Source organism: Vicia villosa, linkage group LG2, assembly GCF_029867415.1.
Source record: "Vicia villosa cultivar HV-30 ecotype Madison, WI linkage group LG2, Vvil1.0, whole genome shotgun sequence".
NCBI lineage: Eukaryota > Viridiplantae > Streptophyta > Magnoliopsida > Fabales > Fabaceae > Vicia > Vicia villosa.
Genome location: NC_081181.1, coordinates 200,493,113 through 200,512,822, shown reverse-complemented (window position 1 = coordinate 200,512,822; position 19,710 = coordinate 200,493,113). Strand labels below are relative to the sequence as shown.

General features: G+C 31.3%; 2 protein-coding genes across 2 annotated transcripts; both read right to left on the bottom strand.

Annotated features, from left to right (window-relative positions):
- Positions 1–5,750: 5,750 nt before the first annotated feature.
- LOC131647933 (uncharacterized) lies at positions 5,751–6,486 on the bottom strand. The gene is made up of 2 exons (XM_058917745.1): positions 6,411–6,486; positions 5,751–6,302 (listed from the first exon to the last, which is right to left on the bottom strand). The coding sequence occupies exons 1-2, from the start codon at positions 6,436–6,438 to the stop codon at positions 5,869–5,871; spliced, it is 462 nt and encodes a 153-aa protein (XP_058773728.1). The 5' UTR covers positions 6,439–6,486; the 3' UTR covers positions 5,751–5,868.
- A 2,530-nt stretch (positions 6,487–9,016) lies between these two features.
- Positions 9,017–16,055, bottom strand: LOC131653585 (uncharacterized). Its single transcript, XM_058923775.1, has 17 exons — positions 14,940–16,055; positions 14,729–14,815; positions 14,428–14,632; positions 14,195–14,327; positions 13,586–13,825; positions 13,352–13,433; positions 13,154–13,266; positions 12,080–12,246; positions 11,198–11,408; positions 10,925–10,979; positions 10,763–10,819; positions 10,128–10,670; positions 9,934–9,998; positions 9,781–9,837; positions 9,602–9,695; positions 9,369–9,509; positions 9,017–9,288 (listed from the first exon to the last, which is right to left on the bottom strand). Exons 1-17 carry the CDS (start codon positions 15,699–15,701, stop codon positions 9,184–9,186), a joined length of 3,117 nt encoding a protein of 1,038 aa, XP_058779758.1. The 5' UTR covers positions 15,702–16,055; the 3' UTR covers positions 9,017–9,183.
- Between the last annotated feature and the right edge of the window lie 3,655 nt (positions 16,056–19,710).

Genomic DNA, 19,710 nt, shown 5'->3' with positions numbered 1-19,710 from the left:
CAAGTATATTACTGTAAAAATAACGTGAAAAAAAAAAAGGTGAAGAGAAAAATAGATTTATGATGAAAAAATGAGTTAAAAAATGTTGGATTGTTAGTTGATGAAAATAAGGTTTTTTTTGGAGTGTATTATGTAGTGAGTGTGAAAGATGTTTGTGTAATATATTAAAAGTTATGAAAAATATATATAAAAAAAATTAGAGGAAAATAGCCATCAAGTATCATCATTTTAAAAATAAATTAAAACAAGACAAACAAAAGCTATTTAAAAGGTGGGACCTTTGAAAAAAATTGAGATTCGAGACTTTGTGAAACTATGTGAATTCGTGAGAATACAAAAAGTAGTAGAATGGGACTTGAACGTGCAATCTTCTGTTAGATGGCCTTCCACATGTTTCTTTTATCTGCTATCTCATTTATTCAAAATAAAATAACGTTTAAAAGGATGGATATGAAGTGTGGACAAATTTTGGGTATAATAAATTAATGTTCAATAATAAAAGACTCGGCTATGATGTATGATGTATTTAAGAGTTTCAGAAAATTGTATATCTTTTATTATTTAGTGTATAGGAACCATAACTTAACACTAGTATTATTGTAATCTATATTATATTTATACTAGACAGATTTTAATTTATATTTAATTTCAGTTAAGTTAGCATTACATTGCAGTTTAGCTTTTACTTTTTGAATTTTTGGATTTTGGTTATTGATAAATAAAAATTATGTTATACTTCAAACATTTGATGAGGGTCTCCTACTGACTTCTTGAAAGATCCCTGCGCATCATATTTTTTAGTGTGGTTGAATTTTTCAATTTCATAACAAATGACGCCCAGTGTGGGACAAAATATTCCTCCATAAAGATCTAGCGTTTTATCGCCTCTAAGGGAGACAAGGATTCTTTCACGAGGATTTAGCATTTTATCTCCTCTAAGGGCGGCAAGTATTCCTCGATGAGGATCCAGCATTTTATTACCTCCAAGGGGTATTTTTGTATATATATATATATATATATATATATATATATATATATATATATATATATATATATATATATATATATATATATATATATATATATATATATATATCTTTCCTCTAGTTTCCTGCATAAAAAAAAAAAAGAGACGACAATTCAAAACATTCAAAATAATGAAATGATGAGCCTCATTGAAAACAATTTCCCCACATGAGGAGCAAGGGAAAAGAGTGCTTCCCCATAAAGATAATTTGTCCTTACAAACGGCGGAGCTATAATACTCGCCTAAAACCAAAATAATAATAAGCCAAAAAAACAACGATAAAAAAAGAGTATTTATGGATCTTTTTGGTGAAGTTTCATTCTCCTAACTTCTCTCCCTTCTGAGTATGAGCCTCTCCGTCTTTCAGGGCCACTTCCAGTGGCTTGATTCTCAAGTTCTCACTTTAGGTGTTCACGCCTAGAGTTAGAACTCTTTTTAGCTTTAGACTTTCCACATAGCATTTCCTAGTGACTTCATAGTGTCCTTGGATAACTTCAACCCTCTCATTAGAGAGTGGGTATTTAATGCACAGATATATGGTAGACATGGAGGCACCCAACTGGTTGAAATGGGTCGTCTTATGATCATATCATAGGAGGAGAGGACGTCTATAACCAGATACCTAATCTTGATTATCTTGGATTGATCCCCCACTTCGAAGGTAGTCTTCAAAGTTATGTAACCTTTAACTTGTACTTGTTACCCAAAGATTGCAAGTAATGACACATTGAAAGCTTTTAGGTCACCTGGGTTAAGGCTAAGCCTCTCAAATGCATCCCAGTAAAGAGTATTTATGGAGTTTCCTTGATCTACTAATACTCTTATAATTTCCCAGTCGTCGCACCTCACAGTGATGACCATGGGGTCTTTGTTGTGGGGACGAATTCCTGTTGCATATTTTTTTGAAAAAATGATCTCAATCTTTGGTGCTTAGGTCTCACCCATCTTTGGTGGGTAGGTCCTTTATCGTTAATATCTAGCAAGCATATCTTTGCCATGCGAAACTAATCTCACCGTCCTCAAAAAATCCTCCTGCAATAGTATTTAGGGTGTAGCCAATTTATCATTTCATAAAAAGACCATATAGGTAGCCATTTTCCCCTTGAAATTTACTTATACAATCCTACTTAATAACTATGTATGAAATCCTTCAATATGATGCAGATCATTTACTATACACATATTTCACTTATACACATAATCCTTTAATATGACTGGCGCAAATCATTTACTTATATCATTTATGATACATGAAATTTCCTTGTACACATAATTCACATTGATTACATGTTGAAGTCAATTTCTAACCTTAATTGTTAGCTCATTTGCTACCTCTCGATCAGTCTACATACCTTTTAACTCTTTCAATATGTACTATAGAAACCTCTGAATAATATCTTAAAGGAATCATAAAGAGCTAATCAATAACTACCTTAGAAACTAGATTAGGGATGGCAATGGATAGGGTGTTATAGTACCCTTCCCTATATCCGCAGTTGGAAAAAATCCTCGTACTCGGGCCCATATCCGCTTGGGTAACAACTTTAGCACTCGATCGTACATGTGCCCTCTTGGTATGTAACTACCCATACCCATACTCGTTACCCGCAGTTATAATAAAAAAATAAATATATCAACTATAAAATATCATATCATTTTAAGTTTTTAATAACATTTAAATGTTTCCAAAAAATTTATTGTTAAATTATGAAATAAACGAACACTTATGTTACATATGTAATGGTTTAACATTGATGTATTTTTGAAAATTGATAGACATTTATATTAATATAATAATATAAATATATATATATATATATATATATATATATATATATATATATATATATATGATGTGCTTGATATTAAGTTGCTCATACCCGCACGCATACCAGCTTATTGAAATAGGTAATTATCCAAGCTCGTGCCCGTATCCGTTCATGCGAGTTTTTATCCTATCAATTTGAATATTTTTCTGGGTAGCCACTGAAGATGAATCAAATTGTCATCCCTAAACTAGATCTTCATATTTTTCTAGGGAAATGGTCAAAATGTGTAATTTTAAAAATCAAAAAATATGTAATTTTCCATCGACATATAATACTCCACCTTCTCTCTTGCAATGTTGATTACATGAACATGAATGAAAAATTAGTTAGAGGAAGATGTAAATTTTCACATCTATGAGCTATTCAATCTAAAGAAATAAAATGCAGAAAGAATCACGAGGATGTAAAACAAATATTTTCAAATTTTAAGCAATACATTATAGGATTTTAGATATTTTTCGTTCACTTCTTTCATTTGGTTAATTTATACCAAATTAAAATATAAGGTTCACTCCGATTTTAGATATTCTTCGTTCACTTCTTTCATCTGGTTATTTGGTTAGTTTATACCAGATTAAAATATAAGGTTCACTCCTTTCGTATTTTTTGAATATTTTCAAGTAATACAAAGTTTTAAAAAAAAAATCGTGTACTAAATTGTATCAATTGGATTTCTATATCATCATAATTTAATATTTTTGTCAAAATTTAACGAAAAAGATCAAGCTAACTAATAGAATAGTTTTTTAAACACGAAAAAATAAGTTTATATTAGTTAAAAGATTAAAGTTAAATTTTAAATTAAGTTAATAGAACAAAAGAGAAATTAAGCCTATTTTTAACTTGTAAGGGCACAAATTAACATATACATATGATCTAAGTAATTTATATTATTGTTTTGGGGGTTTGTTTTAGATTTTATAATGATTTAATAAACTTAATAAAAGCACTTGAGAACAAAAACTTATATACATTATGTTCATGGCAATCTTATAACCTATTTTTCTTTGCTTAGAATCAGATTATATGACTTTACCTAAACCTTCTTACACTTTTAAACATTGAATCTTGAATTATAACCTTAGCTTAACTTATAGGGTATTTTACCAATAACTTTACGTGGAATTCTATATTGCAAAAATTTTAAAATTTAGCTTACAATCTTATATCATACTGTAATTAATACATACAGATTGTGCAAAGATTATAAAGTCATATGTTTTAAAAATTATATCAGATAACCGCTATTTTTTCATAAGTTTGTAGCTAAGTTTTATTAGTTTATAGTTTTTTTTTTTAATTATTCAAATTATTCAAATAGCTTATAGAGTAAAGATTATAATTTATCATTTTTATCTTAATTATATTCTTGCTATTTTACAACAACAACCAAACTTTATTGGTCAGGTTGAATAAGTAAATCAAACCATGTCATAATATTCTATAAAAAAACTATTTTCATCCAATTCATTAATTTTAAAAAAAATTCTATTAATTTTTTTATAATTTTTAAGTTTTTTTATCTTATCTATTATTTTTACTATAAAAATAAACAACTAAATTTTTATGTTTATGTTATATATTTTATTTATAATCTAATTTAATCAATAATTATTTTATTTATATATTACTAACTTTACAATTATATAAATGTGAGTTTAAATTGTTTTGTTTTTTTATATATTTAATCAATTCTATTTATTTATTATCCAAAAATATTAATTTATTTATTTTTAAATATAATAAAAATTAATCATTTATTTATTAAATTAGATAATATTTAATAGTTGAACATACAGTTAGTTTTTTATCTCACGGGTCATTATTAGCATAATATTTATTTTATTTCAATCAACAATTATCTTTATTTACGAGACAAAAAATTTATTTCAAATTTTTTTTCTTCATCTCATGTGTCCCTTTTCTTCTTTTTAAATGCTTATTTAATATAATTAATATTATATAATTATTGATCACTTTACAATTAATTAAGTTATTTTAAATTTACATATATATCTAAAATAATTTTATAGCGTACTGCACGGGTATCTTATTGGTAATTATATCAAATAAGGAAAAATTAAGTCTGTTAAATTTTTGGCTATTAGACAACAATTAATTTATAAGTAGGGATCTTATGTATTACAATAATAAATTTGTATTCCTAATTAAAAAATAAAAGAACATATATTATAAATTAAAATAATTTAATTGTTATGTATTGTATTACTTTAAATTAAATTAAAAATAAAAGTCAAACATTTCAAACCAATCAACAGTTGTAATGAATTGACAGTGTAAAGTTTTTTAATACTATTAATATTCTTCAATTTTATTCAAATTAAAATAAGTTAAATTTTTTGTTTATGTCTTTAAAAATGAACAAATGAAATATCACATGTTTAAACACGCAAATTTACGTTTTATATTTCTAGATATTCCTAAATAGCTATCAACTGAATTGGTTTTAAAACATAAATTACAATTTAATCACCAGTATATTTCATCAAAGCTGAAGGCATGATTGTTTATTTTCTTCTAAAAGCTGAACTTCTATCTCCCACAGCAAAATTATTTTATGCACTTTTCTTTCTTCATGCAACTTTTTATAGATGATGAGGAGAGAGTTTCTTTTTGATATCGCTTTATACATAGGAATATCTATTTAGATTTTCAACTAGATTAATTAGTTTGAAATTAAATTTTATATATTTTTCGTATGATTATAAAAACAAATTGTATATGCATTGAACTAGATTGAACCAAATGACTCAATTTTTAAAATTAAAAATAAATATTTTATACTACAAAATATTATTGTTAAGAGTTTCTTCTTATAAGAAAATCAATTAACAAAATTAAAAGTAGATAATATTCTAAGTTGCAAAGTAAACCAATGAGAATCATAAGGTCCAAGATATTAATATTAACTAAAATTTTGCATTTAAGAAAATAAACAACATAAAGTAGATAATATTATATTTTAATCCGCAAATAATATCTTCTATATATCTAATTATTTTCAATGACAATTCTTAAATGCAAAGTGAATCGATGAGAAACACAATCTCCAACTCCATTAGCAAGATCAGAATCAATCACTTGATTGAAATCGAACAATTCATGAACTTCATGCACAATTCTCTTTGCTAGTCCCTCAACTGATTTAGATGAAATTTCCAGATGAAACAAGATAGATTGAATCCAATCTTCACCTTCTTGTGAGAATCTTTTGCTACTCACTTCTTGATAATTGTGGAGTAATGTGTTAAGGTGCGTAACCGAATTAGAATCATCAGAACGGGAAAGAACATTGATATGAAAATTTAAGAGATCATTGGCCTTGAGTTTCGGGCATTGCTTCTCTAGATTATACTTCTTCATATTTTGAAGGTATTCATATTGATCTTGATATTTTGTAGACAATCCATAGTAAATAGTTGGTTCTGAAACATGGTGATTAAACCATAAGATAAATATGATTGCATAAAATAAATAAAATAAAAATTGTTTATAATACATCAAAATAATAGTTGTAATTAAATAAAGCATACCTGGTTGTGTAGAGAAGGGTGGAGACATGATTATTTTTCTTCTTCTAAAAGCTTAACGTCTTTATGTGGTTTCTTGTGTGTGCATTTTTCATATGGATGCAACCCTATTTATAGATGAGGAGGAGTAAGAGTAGAGAGTTTGTTTTTGAGATTGCTTATTTTTCGGTATAATATTGTTGGAATTGCTTTATGGATAGGAAAATAATTTGTTTAGATTTGTTTTGTTAGTATTTAAATCTAAAGATTTTTATTGATTCAAAAAAAATTCTAAATATTTTTTAATTCAAAAAAAGTCGTAAAGATTGTTAAAAAAAGCAGTCCTAAGGATCGTTTAATTAATTTACTAAGAAAAAATGTAGAACAAAATCAATTACTATTAACTAAAATTAATTTTGAAAATTAATTTTTTTTGTATCTTTAAAATTGGTTTTCAAAAAAAATATTTTTAAAATATTTAAAGTTTTTTTTATTTATTTTTATAAATTTAAAGACTAATTATGAAATGTTATAACATAAATATACATAATTGAAGATTAAAGCATAATCGTAATCACGATTTTTTTAAAAAAATAGGTATTCACTTCGTTCCATTTTAAGTATCGTTTTAGAAAAAACAAATTGTTTCTATTTAAGTGTCATTTTTATAGTTTAATATTATAGTTGGTTAATTATACACTTACTTTTTCAATAACTCCACTTTACAATTTCCATAAAATTAATTATTTTTTTAATTAGTTATTAAAAAAAACATAGAGTGTATGATTGAATTTATTTAAAAATAAAAAATAAATGAGGGTATAATAGAAAAAATAACTCTAACAATCCACTATTTTAATTGAAGAGTTTTATGTTAAAATGACACTTAAAAAATGAACGGATGGAGTATCTCAAAAATGATTTTTATAAAAATCTATTTAAAATAGTTTTAAATTTAAATAATTTTTTAAAAATATTTATATTTAAAAAAATTATAGTAAAAAGATAAAATATCTAAAATAACGTTTAAAAATAACAACTTAAATTAATTTTTCATTTGAAGTTGTTTTAAAGAATATTCTTTATAAAAAAATTTATCAAAAATATATAACACTATAAAAAATCATTTTGAAAAAAACTTAGACGGACACTAAGTCGGATAGTTTTAGTTCAAAATTTTCAAACATTATCTATAGAGGAAATTACGATATGTTAATTAAAAAGAAAAAAAGAAATTATGGTTAAGATTTTAAATAACGATCAGAGTTAAAGTTTTCGTAATTTTGATCGGTACATGTTATAACACTGGTTATAGACTCCGTAGTGTGAATTAACTATAATTTATTGTTTTACAATGGCAAATAATATTGATTCCTGTCCGTTTTGTAGGAAGTAGTTCATATTCTCACATTTACTGTTCTACCATTATTAATTACTGTCAAGTACTTGATTGTTAAATTTCATTTACATTTTCATTAGTTGCGAATTTGCATTTCATTAAATGTGCATGAGTACCTTGTAATTCAGTCAGAATATAATCTAAGTTCATCTTCTATCTCTATCTCTATAAAATTTTGTGTGGGGACAAACAACTCCAATAAATTAGTATCTGAGTCTAGTTTCGATCAATAAGATAATTATGAGTGTAAGAGAGGTATGTGTAATATAATCTCTTTAATTCACACTAAATTAAAGCGCAAATCAAAGAGAATCACAATTTTTTATTTTCGGTGTAGGGTAAAAATAAGGCGTTGGTGAAAATTGAGTGATTTGCATACATAATAAAGATGAAAGGAGGAAACAGTAGTTTGATCACGAAGTAAAAATGTTTGATGGGATAAGATAATTAAAATTGATGGTTAATAGCATTATTCTAAACTCATGAAGTTAATAGTGTTTGATGGGATGAATTAAAATTGATGGTTAATAGCATTACTCATCAATGTGCAGACATGTGGGACATTTTTTACCGTGCTATAGTGGTGACGCATTAGTGAAAAATGTGAAATTGCACTCGCTGCAAAAACAATACGAGAATCGGTAAAAAGGTACCTTATTACATCTCAAAGTGATTGCAGTGGAAAATGTGATGAAAACTGGTAAAGAAACACTCTCAGAACAAACAATTGTTAAAAAGATACTAAGATCACTTATTTGTTTTCCTTAGTTTGATTACATTGTTGTAACGATAGAACATAAAATAAAAAAATAAAATAAAAAACTCAAGCACTGGGAAGATGGAGGAATTGTACAGTAATATAGAGGTACAGGAATTGCAATGGTTTTAATAACTGAATCAAACATCTTGATGTGATTCAAATCATTTCATATATCCATGAACAACTTTACTCTAATCCCCCTCCCTCCTCTTCTTTCCCCTTCTAAAAAGATGGAATCATTCTCCAATATAGATTATTTTGGCATTGCAGCTAAATACATAAAACCACGTTAAGAATTTATAGAGGATCAGCACCAATGGCTACAAAATATAGTGCTACTAAGAACAGAAGCCGGATCTTTATATTCATATCAGAATCGCGTTGGTTAGCAGTTAATAAGTGAATTTGTAACAAAAAAATTGGCTAGTTTCTCAACGTCACTTAACCCCCCATCTCCTAGTTTTTCCTCAATTTTCAATTCTAATTCTCATTTCATTTCTTTGCTACAAAAAATTGCATCAGCAAGTAGTTTTGTTTTTCTGTACACCAAAATGGCAGATCACTCTGTACATACTGAACAAGTGTGCTCTGCACCCCACCAAAACAAACCCAAAAACTAAAGCCACTGCATATAAACTTTACACAATCTCCTGAGAAGCACTTGGTAGTCCAGGAACAGGCTTTTGTAGTACTGAGGTCCCTTGAAAGATCATCATATGATAAAATCTCTTGTAATTGTTAATCTGTAGGAATGACAGTGGCGGTTAGTATATCAATAGCAAACAATTTAACTTTACGAGAAACGTAATAAAAAATTACACACCTCGTCATGCTCGAGCTTTGTAAACCCAAATTTGTTAGTCCATATTGATTCAGCTTCATCAGCAGCCGGTAGGACAAGTTTTTTCACGCTAAGAGATCCAAGTAGTCTCTCAATGCAAGAGAATAGGCATTGAAAGTACCCCTGAAAACAGACCAGTATAGTTATCAGTTTAGAATATTTACAGACAACACAATTAAAAACCAAGCAAGTTCAACACATGTAAATCAAATAACCTGTCCTTGGTACTCAGCAACTGTTGCCACCAAGGGAAGTTCTGCGACTTCTGGCCCAAAAACACGAAATACTCCAGCAGAAACAACAACTTGGCTGAAAAACAATTAAAAAAAACTGGAATCAGGTAAACAAGTCAGCTGACAAAACAATAGAAAGGCATTCACTTGTTATCACTTACTTGACAGTGAGCACTGCACAGTACATTCCGCCAAAATCTTGTCCGCGGATGTTCTTTCTGTGGAAGTCAAACAATTATGAGAAAGCAAATTCATTAGCATTCATAAATGTGACAACAAAAGATCAACTGGAGGAAAATACAACTGATGCTTACCCAAACAGCATTGTGGGAATGAAATCGCGGCCAGAAGAAGAATCAACTATAGGATCAAACCTCTCCTGGAGATAAAACATTACAACTCTTTAAACCAAAGCTATCAAGCAAAACATATAATAAATTTGATGATAGAAATTCAAAATCCAAATGACCAAAAAAATTATATGGCGCAGAAACACAAATATACTCACATGGAAGATGGAAACAGCCTTTGAAAGCACTTGCCTATATTCATTAGACAATTGCTTATTTTCATCAGATACAACTAATTTCCAATTCAGAACCCTCCATTTAATTTCAGGACCAACATCAGTGTCTAAACATTTCTCTTCAACGCCAGTGTCTACACCTTTCTCTTTAACAATAGAGTCCAAACCTCCTTTCTCTTCAACAACAGTGTCGACACCTTTCTCTTCTACGCCAGTGACTGCATCTTTCTCTTCTTCGCCACCATCTGCACCTTCTTTGTCAGCACCACTGTCAGCACCTTTCCCTTCAACGCCAGCGTCCGCACCTATATCAACAACGCCAGCGTCTACACCTTTATCTACAACGCTAATGTCTGCATCTTTCTTTTCGACGTCAGTGTCTACACCTTTCTCTTTACACTTCTTTTTAATCAAACTTAGACTAGAATCAGGGAGATAATTCTCCCCAGAAGCAACCAAATTCACTAGAGAAGAATGAATTTGACTGCAACCTGTGCTACAAAACCAATTCCCTTCTGGCAATTCCTGATAAACAACATTCAGTCAACACATGCAAGCATTACAAAAAGCAAGAAAATTTCAATCAAAGTTGAAAGACTTAGAAACTAAGCTGTTACCTCTAGGTTCTGCATGTTATGCTCCTTCAAACACCCAACATGATATTCCTTTTCACACTGCAAGAACACATCGATCAATGCATTAAATAATCTAGTGCAGTATCAAAATAACAGCAATTGAAAATTAAGGCTTAGCAGTCTATAATTCACATAAAGCAATACCTGATCACAAATAATCACTGTCCGAGGACCAAATAATTTAACAAAATCATGACATCTGTACATTACATCAAAAACATCAGGAAGGTGAGTGACTAGCCAAAAGTGAAGGAAAACAAGCAATGCAAGAATCAAGCCCAGAAATGTCGCAAAGCATAGCATGAAAAACGTGTCATCTAAGTTATATCAAGGTAGAAAAAAGATAGAAAATTAAGAGTCCAACTTATATATTTAAATTCAACATGAAACTAGCTGAAAATTATAATAAAGCATTACCCACACAGGGCACATCCTCCGTGGTCAACAGCTACACTTTTGACAATTCGAATGCATCTTCTGTTAATCTGCTCTAAAGGATCGATGCCTGCAATCCTTCCGGCTGCCAGAGCATTCACGTTGCGCTCCACATTACTCTCTTTCAGGAAATTATTCTGGCAGTATTTACAATACCAAGTACCACTAGGAATACATGGCAGGGGTACACAATCTGAAAATGACATACATATCATCGGAAAGAATAAAACCGAATGTCAACTAAAAGTTGAAGTTTGCAGAAACAAACAAATGTGTAGCGGACCCACAAATATGCAATCAGCCCGCGTTGGTTTTTGCATTCATCTTGAGGGGTTAAAAAGCTGTTTTCAATTTTTTTCCAGTTACATTCTATATTACCGTGCATCCAATTTAAAGATTTAGTGTCACGAGTGGAGATTCAATCAAATATGTCATTTTTTTCTTCAATTTAAATTATTTATTAATCAGATTGCATGCTACAATTGAATCAGAGGTACTCCATCCAGATTGAATTACAAGTAACAAAATCTACTTTTATAATTATTATTAATTAAAGATGGTAGTTAAATGCATTTAATTTTATCGAGTTTGTTGTAAAAAGGGAATACAATTACTAACCTACTCTCAATTATAACAGTGATCTACTTGCATCATCAATCAATGAATTAATTTTAAGGGCATTCATGGAATACAAACATTAAATGTGGATAAATAGTTAGCATTTGTTTATACTTAAATCTAGGCTATTTTTTCTTATAATTGAGTTCTAAACAAACATGTGAGAAACTAAACCCAGTCAACAATTTCCTATATGAAATGGAACAAATCGACTGCCGTTTAATAATAGAAGCAAATGATGTTCACCTATGTGAAAAGCCCTTGGGCATCCATCACAACACAAAAGATCCCCTCCATCTTGACATATGCTGCAAAGGTCATCATTATCACTGGCAGAAAATCTACGATCTTTCGATAGAGAGAGGGACAACTCATGTAGTGAGACTCCATTAGAGGTATATATGTGCAGGTAACTGAAATGCAATAACTCAATGTTAAACAAGGAAATGAAGGTGAATTTGGCAAAGCACCACATTTCAATTCATGAATAAGAAAACCAGTGAGACCTGGAAATTGGGAGATGGAAAACGAGAGCAAATAACAAAATAATCAATCTACTAAAATTCAATTATATACCATTTTCTTGAGATGAGAGCAATTTCGTATCCTCTTTTTCCTTACAGAATGGTATGCAAGGTGGTCAAAATTGAGAGATTCAAGCCGCGCAATACGCAATATTAGAGATTATATAATGAGGGTCTTGCCAAAAAAAATATTGAGGGCATTTGGCCCAAGTTCTTCTATTTTTTTCTGTTTTCATTTGACATTTCAAATGCTAACATTTGCAACTTGAGATGAGCATAACTATGCATCAGATTTGTATGTTTATAAATTTAAGTTTAATTATTTGAAATGTGATAAAAAAAAAAAGGTTTTTTTGTTCTGTAACTTTTGTTTTCTTACTGGAATATATTTTTGTGAAATCTTTTGATTCCACAATTTGAGGTTATATTCCCCTTTCCCAAATCTGAATAAAACATCATTTTTCAGAGAGTGTCGACACGTTTCATTCTCAAACTGTAAAACCATGAATGTTAATTTAAAATGCTTCCCATTTTACCCATTTCTTTTACATTCAGTATGAATTTATGATGCAAATATGCATGTTTCCTTATTAATGGTTAATAGTTTTTCTCTGTCACAATTAAATATTTGTAGTTAGACTTTTACCTGGTTTTAATATATATGGGTGTGTTAAGTTTTACCTGATTTTAAAAGGATAAAACTCAGCATATGAAAAAGCAGTGTTCACTACAAAACTAGTTAGACATGTTATATACACCCTACAGATCCAACAACAGAATTTAAACAAGAACTCACGGCTTGCGTCGAGATGACCATCCAGCATGTGCTTCAAACTGAGATGCACTAACTTCCGCATTGCAACAGGTACAAAAAATTCCATATCCCTTCTTGTAACCGACCAATAGTTTCTGACCACACCCAAAAAAGCACAATCAGAAAAAAGATAGAAGTCATAAAACAAGGTAAAGCAGAACCAATTTCAAACAAAGCAACCTTTCCATGAGAGTAGTAACCCACTTCAGTTCCATCCGGTAACACGTCATCTTCAAATACCAACTTATGCAACCGCAGATCCCTATATGTTCAAGAAACAACAAACTTTAAATTCCTGATATTATTCTATAATCTACATCAAAACCTACAAGGTATATAATCTACATCAAAATCTACATAATATATAATCTATTTTGGCAAATATTTTAAACAAGTGCTTATAAACACACTTACTTTCTAGTTATTTTTCCCCGACTCTTGCCACGAGATGCACTCTGCTTCATGCCAGTGTTTGATGCCTTTGGAATAGTCTGTGTGTTTGATGACCCTGAAACTACCATCTCGGTGTCTAATGAGTTGGGAACCACCGTATCAGTGTTTGATGAGTTAGGAACCACTATCTCAGTGTTTAATGACTTTGGAACCGCCTCCTCAGTTTTTAATGGTTCTGAAACTGCTGCTGTTTCTGGTGAACTGAAATAGTAGGTTCACTCATCATTTATCCGATGGTTCCAGTTAACTTTGATATATAGAACAGTGGATACTACTATTATATGTATTCAAATACAGGCACAACAATGCGCTAGCTTATATCATGGTACACTTGAGCCTGTGCCCAAGTATACACATTTGAAAGTGACATTAAATAAAACAATGCAAGATAATGAGCATTCTGATTTTAGAATAGGAAAACACAGGGAGAATCTAAAATGGCAAACAATCATTATGCCATTACTACAATTTCGAAAAACTTCGTGTAGCATAAGCTTCTCTTAAACTCTTAGAATGTACAACAATGCAGCCAATATGTTTACATCACAATAAAAAAAATAAAAAATATACCTGGGTTGAACTACTGAGGAAATATTTTTACTGCGTGTTGTTGCTGATTGACGGTTAACTTGAGTATCTTTCAACTCCATGCATGAATGGCATACTAGTTTTGACACACCACTACTAGATTCAGAAATTACCTCTACAAACAATTCATCAAAATTAAATGTTTAATTACCAAGAATGCAGATAACATAGTATAAAAGGTAAATAGCAAACATATGTATATATGCATTTAAAACCTCGGCAGTTGAAACAGATAGTAGATTTCTGCATAATGAAATCACCAAGGACCATTTGGACAGCATCATCCAACATCTCCAACGAAACACTTGAACAGGCATTCATGACTTCTCGAAGGTTTTTCCCATTCTCAAGGTAAGTATACTCGGGGGGACGTTTATTAGCACTACCAGCATGCAACTCAAAAACTGTCGGCGTGACAACCTACTCTCAACAAAAACCCAAATAGCAAAACCACATTACAAGATGTTATTAACCATATACCAAAAAAAAACAATAACAAATATTCCTTTTACTTACCTGAACCCCCTTACAACTACCACAAAAGCACAAAACCCCAGCATCTTTAATCACTCCTCGAAAATCGTTTTCTCCAGGTTTTCGAGCCTACACATTATTCACCAATAAACTCATATAACACTCATGCACATGCATCACAAGAAAGAAAAAAAAAACTCCTAAACATCATTCACCAATAAAACTAAAAGTCATAAAAAAAACCAAACAATACCTTCTGTCCCTTGATATATTTCACCTTCAACCCATCAAGTATCCCCGTAGCCAAAAGATCTTTTAGCTTAATAGGAAACCTCTTAGAAGATTTATTCAATTTCCTCGGCGTCGGAGTCGCCATAATGGGTAAAACCTCAGTTTCTTCCTTTTCAACATCAACATCATCAATTCCAACATCAACATTATCCAAAACCTTAGTTTCCTCATCTTTCTCTTTCAATGCTGATCTCGTAAACCTTCTCACCGGTTTCTCCAACGCCACCTTCTTTTTCTTAACATTACCACCCTTAACATCAAGATTACATTCTTCCTCTTTGGGTTCCTCAAGGGTTTCAAGGGTTTCAGAAACATTAGGTTTTACACTTTCTATTTCAATTTCCATTTCATGCATAGCTTTATCTTCCTTCAATGCCTCACCCAACACGGTTTTTTCATCAATCACAGTTTCAAAAACAGATTCCAGATTCTTAGGTTCATCATCGCTCCCAAGATCCACCACATCACTCTTAGCCTCTTCCTCACTCAACCCACCACCCCCAACATCCTCAACAACCTTCCCTGGACCGGTTTTCTTCGCCCTTTTCCCAACCGGAGAAACCCGAACCGGCGGCTCATTCCGGTTCTTACTACCACCACGGGTTCGACCTAATGAACCGTCGATCTCAGATTGAGCCTTCATTGCAAATGCAAACTCTCTCTTAAGACCCGTTCGAACCCTAGAATGAACCATAAACTCGTTCGAATCCGTTCCTTTGGCCATAGAATAATAGAATGGGTACTTGTATTTATCAAATACCAAAATAGAAACCCCCAAATTAATGGGTGGAAAATTAATGAAAACGATTAGGGTTTTTTTTTTTTGAAAATAGTAAAAAGATATGGATTGAGAAATTGAAGATTTGATTTTGATTGATGGGGTTTGGTTGAGTTGGTTGAAGAGAGAGAGAGGGGGGGAATTCTAGAGAGAGAGAAGGGGAAGAAGAAGAGGAAAAGGAGGGTTTGTTATATTGATTGAAACGATTTTTGTTTTAATATGCCGAAACTAACCTAAACATTATGGTGGCGATTCGTTTTCTGCAGTTTTTTCATTTTCCTTTTTCTTGTGTTTCGTGTTGTATTGTTGAAAAAAATTTGAAATATATTCTCTTTCAACTTTATTTTTGTGCGCGCGATAAATAATTAATAATTATATTTGGGTCAAAAAATAATATGAGGAGTGGTATATTAGGATTTGAATTTGAATTTTCTTGTGACAAGTTGAACTGTGTGCTGTTTTAGAGGAATGCTTCCTTTCTTGTTTGTTTCATACGATAAAATATAGGTGTTTTGAATTTTATTTTGTTCTTTGAAATTTTTATTTTTGTTTGTTAGACAAAAAAAAGTCATTTGAGTAAGAAAGGGAAAGTGGGGCAGTTTGTGATAAAGGTAGATTTAGCACAAGCTTACGACAACCTGAGCTGGCAGTTTATTCAAAGAGTTTTGATGGAAGTTGACTTACCTCATAAATTAATTGATGTCATTATGCAGTCCATTACGTCTGTGTCTATGAGTATTAATTGGAATGGGAATCAAACGGCTTATTTCAATTCTGCTAAAGGCCTAAGGCAAGGAGATCATATGTCTCCTTACCTCTTTGTGCTTTGTATGGATAAGCTCTCCCACTTGATCTTGGACGCTGTTGAGAGTGGTAATTGGATAGGTGTGAAGGTTGACAGAAAGTGTCCTGCTATTTCCCACTTGATGTTCGCCGATGATCTCCTCTTGTTTGGTAAGGCTAATGAGAAACAGATGAACTGCATTAGAGAGGTGCTTGACTCTTTTTGCAGCATGTCTGGGCAAAGGGTGAGTAACGACAAGTGTAACGCCCCAAATTTAATTAATTAATTAAATTGATCGAGGATTTATTCATTGGAATTAGTTGAAGTCGAGGTTTATCGGTATTATTCTAAAGGCGTAATTCGATTAATATGTTGATTTGAGAAGTTAAGTTTATGGTCGGATTAATTAGTCGGAGAAATACAATTGTGAGTTGGTATTAATTAAGTTAAGGAGCAATTGTAGTTGGGGAATATTATTGGGAATAATATTCGTTATGTTATGTGATTATTCAATTATTTGTGTTATTTGGCTTAATTATGTAATTAGAGTAATATTATGAATTGGGCCTATATAGAATATGAGATTGGATTGTGGGTTAAGCCCAATAAAGAAAAGAAGGATAGTAAGAGTTAGGGTTTTAGAGATTAAACCTCATTACTTATTTTGTGGAAAAGAAGAGAAAGAAGAGAAAGAAGAGAAAGAAGAGAGGAAGAGGGAAAGTTATGGCATGAAGAGGAAGAGCTCCATTGAAGGAAGTGAAGATTTTGCTAAGGTAAGGGTGTGGTTCTTACTCTCTAAGGGTTGGCATGATGATGTTTATGGTGGGTTAGATTGTATGTTATTCTCCATGGATGTGTGAGTTTGAAATTGTTAGGGTGTATGATAGAATCCATGAAATTGTGTCATTAAACATGTTGTTGATGTTTGTATGAATGACCCATGGTTAGAAACATGTTTAGGAACCTTATATGTGTGCTAAATTTGCTTTCAATTGATGTATGGATCGGATCGTATATGGGTTAATGGGTTTTGTATGAGGGGATTAGGGAAGAAAAATGGTGAAATATGAGTTTTCACGCATCTTAGGTCGACCTATGCAGAACCTGAGTCGACCAAACAGTACAGAAAGCCAAAAATATATTTTTCCTTCAGTTAGGTCGACCTAGAGGAGTTTTGAGTCGACCTAAAGTAGTTTGTGTCGACCTGGGAGATGTTTGCGTCGACCTAGGGGTTCAATTTTGAGCAGATTTTGTAAAGACCATAACTTTTGATCCGTAACTCCGTTTTAGGCGCCGTTTGAAGCGTTGGAAAGCTAACGCAAAGAACTATACCATGATGCAATAAAATGATCCATATGATATAGTTTCCTATTATGTTTATTAGGATTAAGTGGTGAACTATGTTGTGTTAATATATGAAGTATGCTCTTTGCGATGAATTTACATAACTATGTTGTAGTATAACTTGATGTATGTTTTCTTATGATGATACAATGTTATTGAGATGATGATAAGTAACTTCCTTATGATGAATGAGATAATGATGTGTGTGATGATATGCATGATTAATAAAGATGTTGTATGCTATATGCGATTAATTGTGCGTATTTGATATGTATGAGTCGACGATGATGCCATGCGATGACTTAACAATATATATATGAAATTGAATATAAAGTATTATTATGATTACTTGAATTAAGTAATATTATGAATGTGTTATTGTTGTGCAATATAACGAATTGTTATTGTTATAACATGATGAATTGTTGTTATCGTTGTAACATGTTGGTGTTTGTTGTTGTTGTGCAATATGTTGAATTGTTATTGTTGCTATGACATGATGAATTTGTCGTTGTTGTTGTAGACCCTATGGTCACTATTGATAAGTTGTATTATGTTGATAAGAATGAAGTTGAATAGATGTTGTATGTCGATATGATGTGATGATGTGATTGAGATGTGGTAAATTACTATGATACGGTTATTGCCACAGAACCTTGGCATTGAGTTTATGTTGTTTAGTTGATGTGGTTATATGGTTTAAGTTGATTAAGTCGTTTAAGTTGATTAAGTGGTTTAAGTTGTGTTTGTGGATGTGCATCATTTGAGTCGCATCCATTGCATTGTTTGAGACGGCCCTTGTGGCAAATGTTTGAGACGGCCCTTGTGGCAAATGTTTAAGACGGCCCAATGGCAAACTGTTTGAGACGGGAGTTTTACTCCAATGGTACCACATGCATCTGCATAAGTTTGAGTCACATTCGAGTCGCATTTGAATTGCATTTGAATTGTGTTTGGATTGTTGAGATGAAGAGGTGTTTGTTGTGACGTGATAATGATATGTTTGTTGTGACGTATTTGATATCATACTTGTATATTTGAATATGTGATTAATGACATCGTTTCCGTTTTCGAAAGTTGTATTATATTGATAAGTTGTTTTACGATGAAAATATGTTGTGAGATGTTATGTGATGTGAAGTGGTGAAATTATGTATGATCTATATCTCCTATATTATTTATCATGCATTCCTTTATATTGTAAGATATCTCACCCCTTTGCTGATATTTCCCCTACCATGGGAAATGGGCAGGTACTCAAGATTAGTCGTGGAGGTCCGAGGTTATCTATGTGAAGTCTTTATGTTGCTTTTGTTAGAACAAGATTTGTTCTGATCAATTATCTTAGTTTTGATGATAACAATAATATGAATTTTGCTTAAGATAATATGGTACTCTAATCCAATGCAATTTCCTTTTCAGGAAATATATAAAGAGTATGCATAATTCAGCGCTCAGAAGCTTTGTCTCAAAGGGTTCAGCATGCAACATCAGAACATGGTCTGGCAAGACATCAGAAGATGGTCGAAGCAGAATCAGAACATGGGTCTATGGAAGCATCAGAAGAACATGAGATCAGAAGCACTGAAGTTCTGATGGTATCACGCTCAGAAGCACTTCAAGGTCAGAAGATCAGAAGATGCTTTGCACCAAGCTATTTGACTCTGATGATATTCAAACGTTGTATTCACAAACATCAGATCAGAAGGAAGTACAAGTGGCAAGCTACGCTGACTGACAAAAGGAACGTTAAAAGCTACTAAAGGCAACGTCAGTAGACACAGCGTGAACAAGGCTCGAGGTAGTTGACAAAAGCGTATAACATTA

Excerpts from the sequence above, each read along its gene's own strand:
- LOC131647933 (XM_058917745.1), bottom strand. The coding sequence starts at position 6,438 with ATGTCTCCACCCTTCTCTACACAACCAG. Across the intron at positions 6,303-6,410 it reads ACCCTTCTCTACACAACCAG|AACCAACTATTTACTATGGA; the intron begins GTATGCTTTATT and ends ACCATGTTTCAG.
- LOC131653585 (XM_058923775.1), bottom strand. The coding sequence starts at position 15,701 with ATGGCCAAAGGAACGGATTCGAACGAGTTTATGGTTCATTCTAGGGTT. Across the intron at positions 14,633-14,728 it reads GTAGTTGTAAGGGGGTTCAG|GTTGTCACGCCGACAGTTTT; the intron begins GTAAGTAAAAGG and ends TGTTGAGAGTAG. Across the intron at positions 13,267-13,351 it reads GTTACTACTCTCATGGAAAG|AAACTATTGGTCGGTTACAA; the intron begins GTTGCTTTGTTT and ends GGGTGTGGTCAG.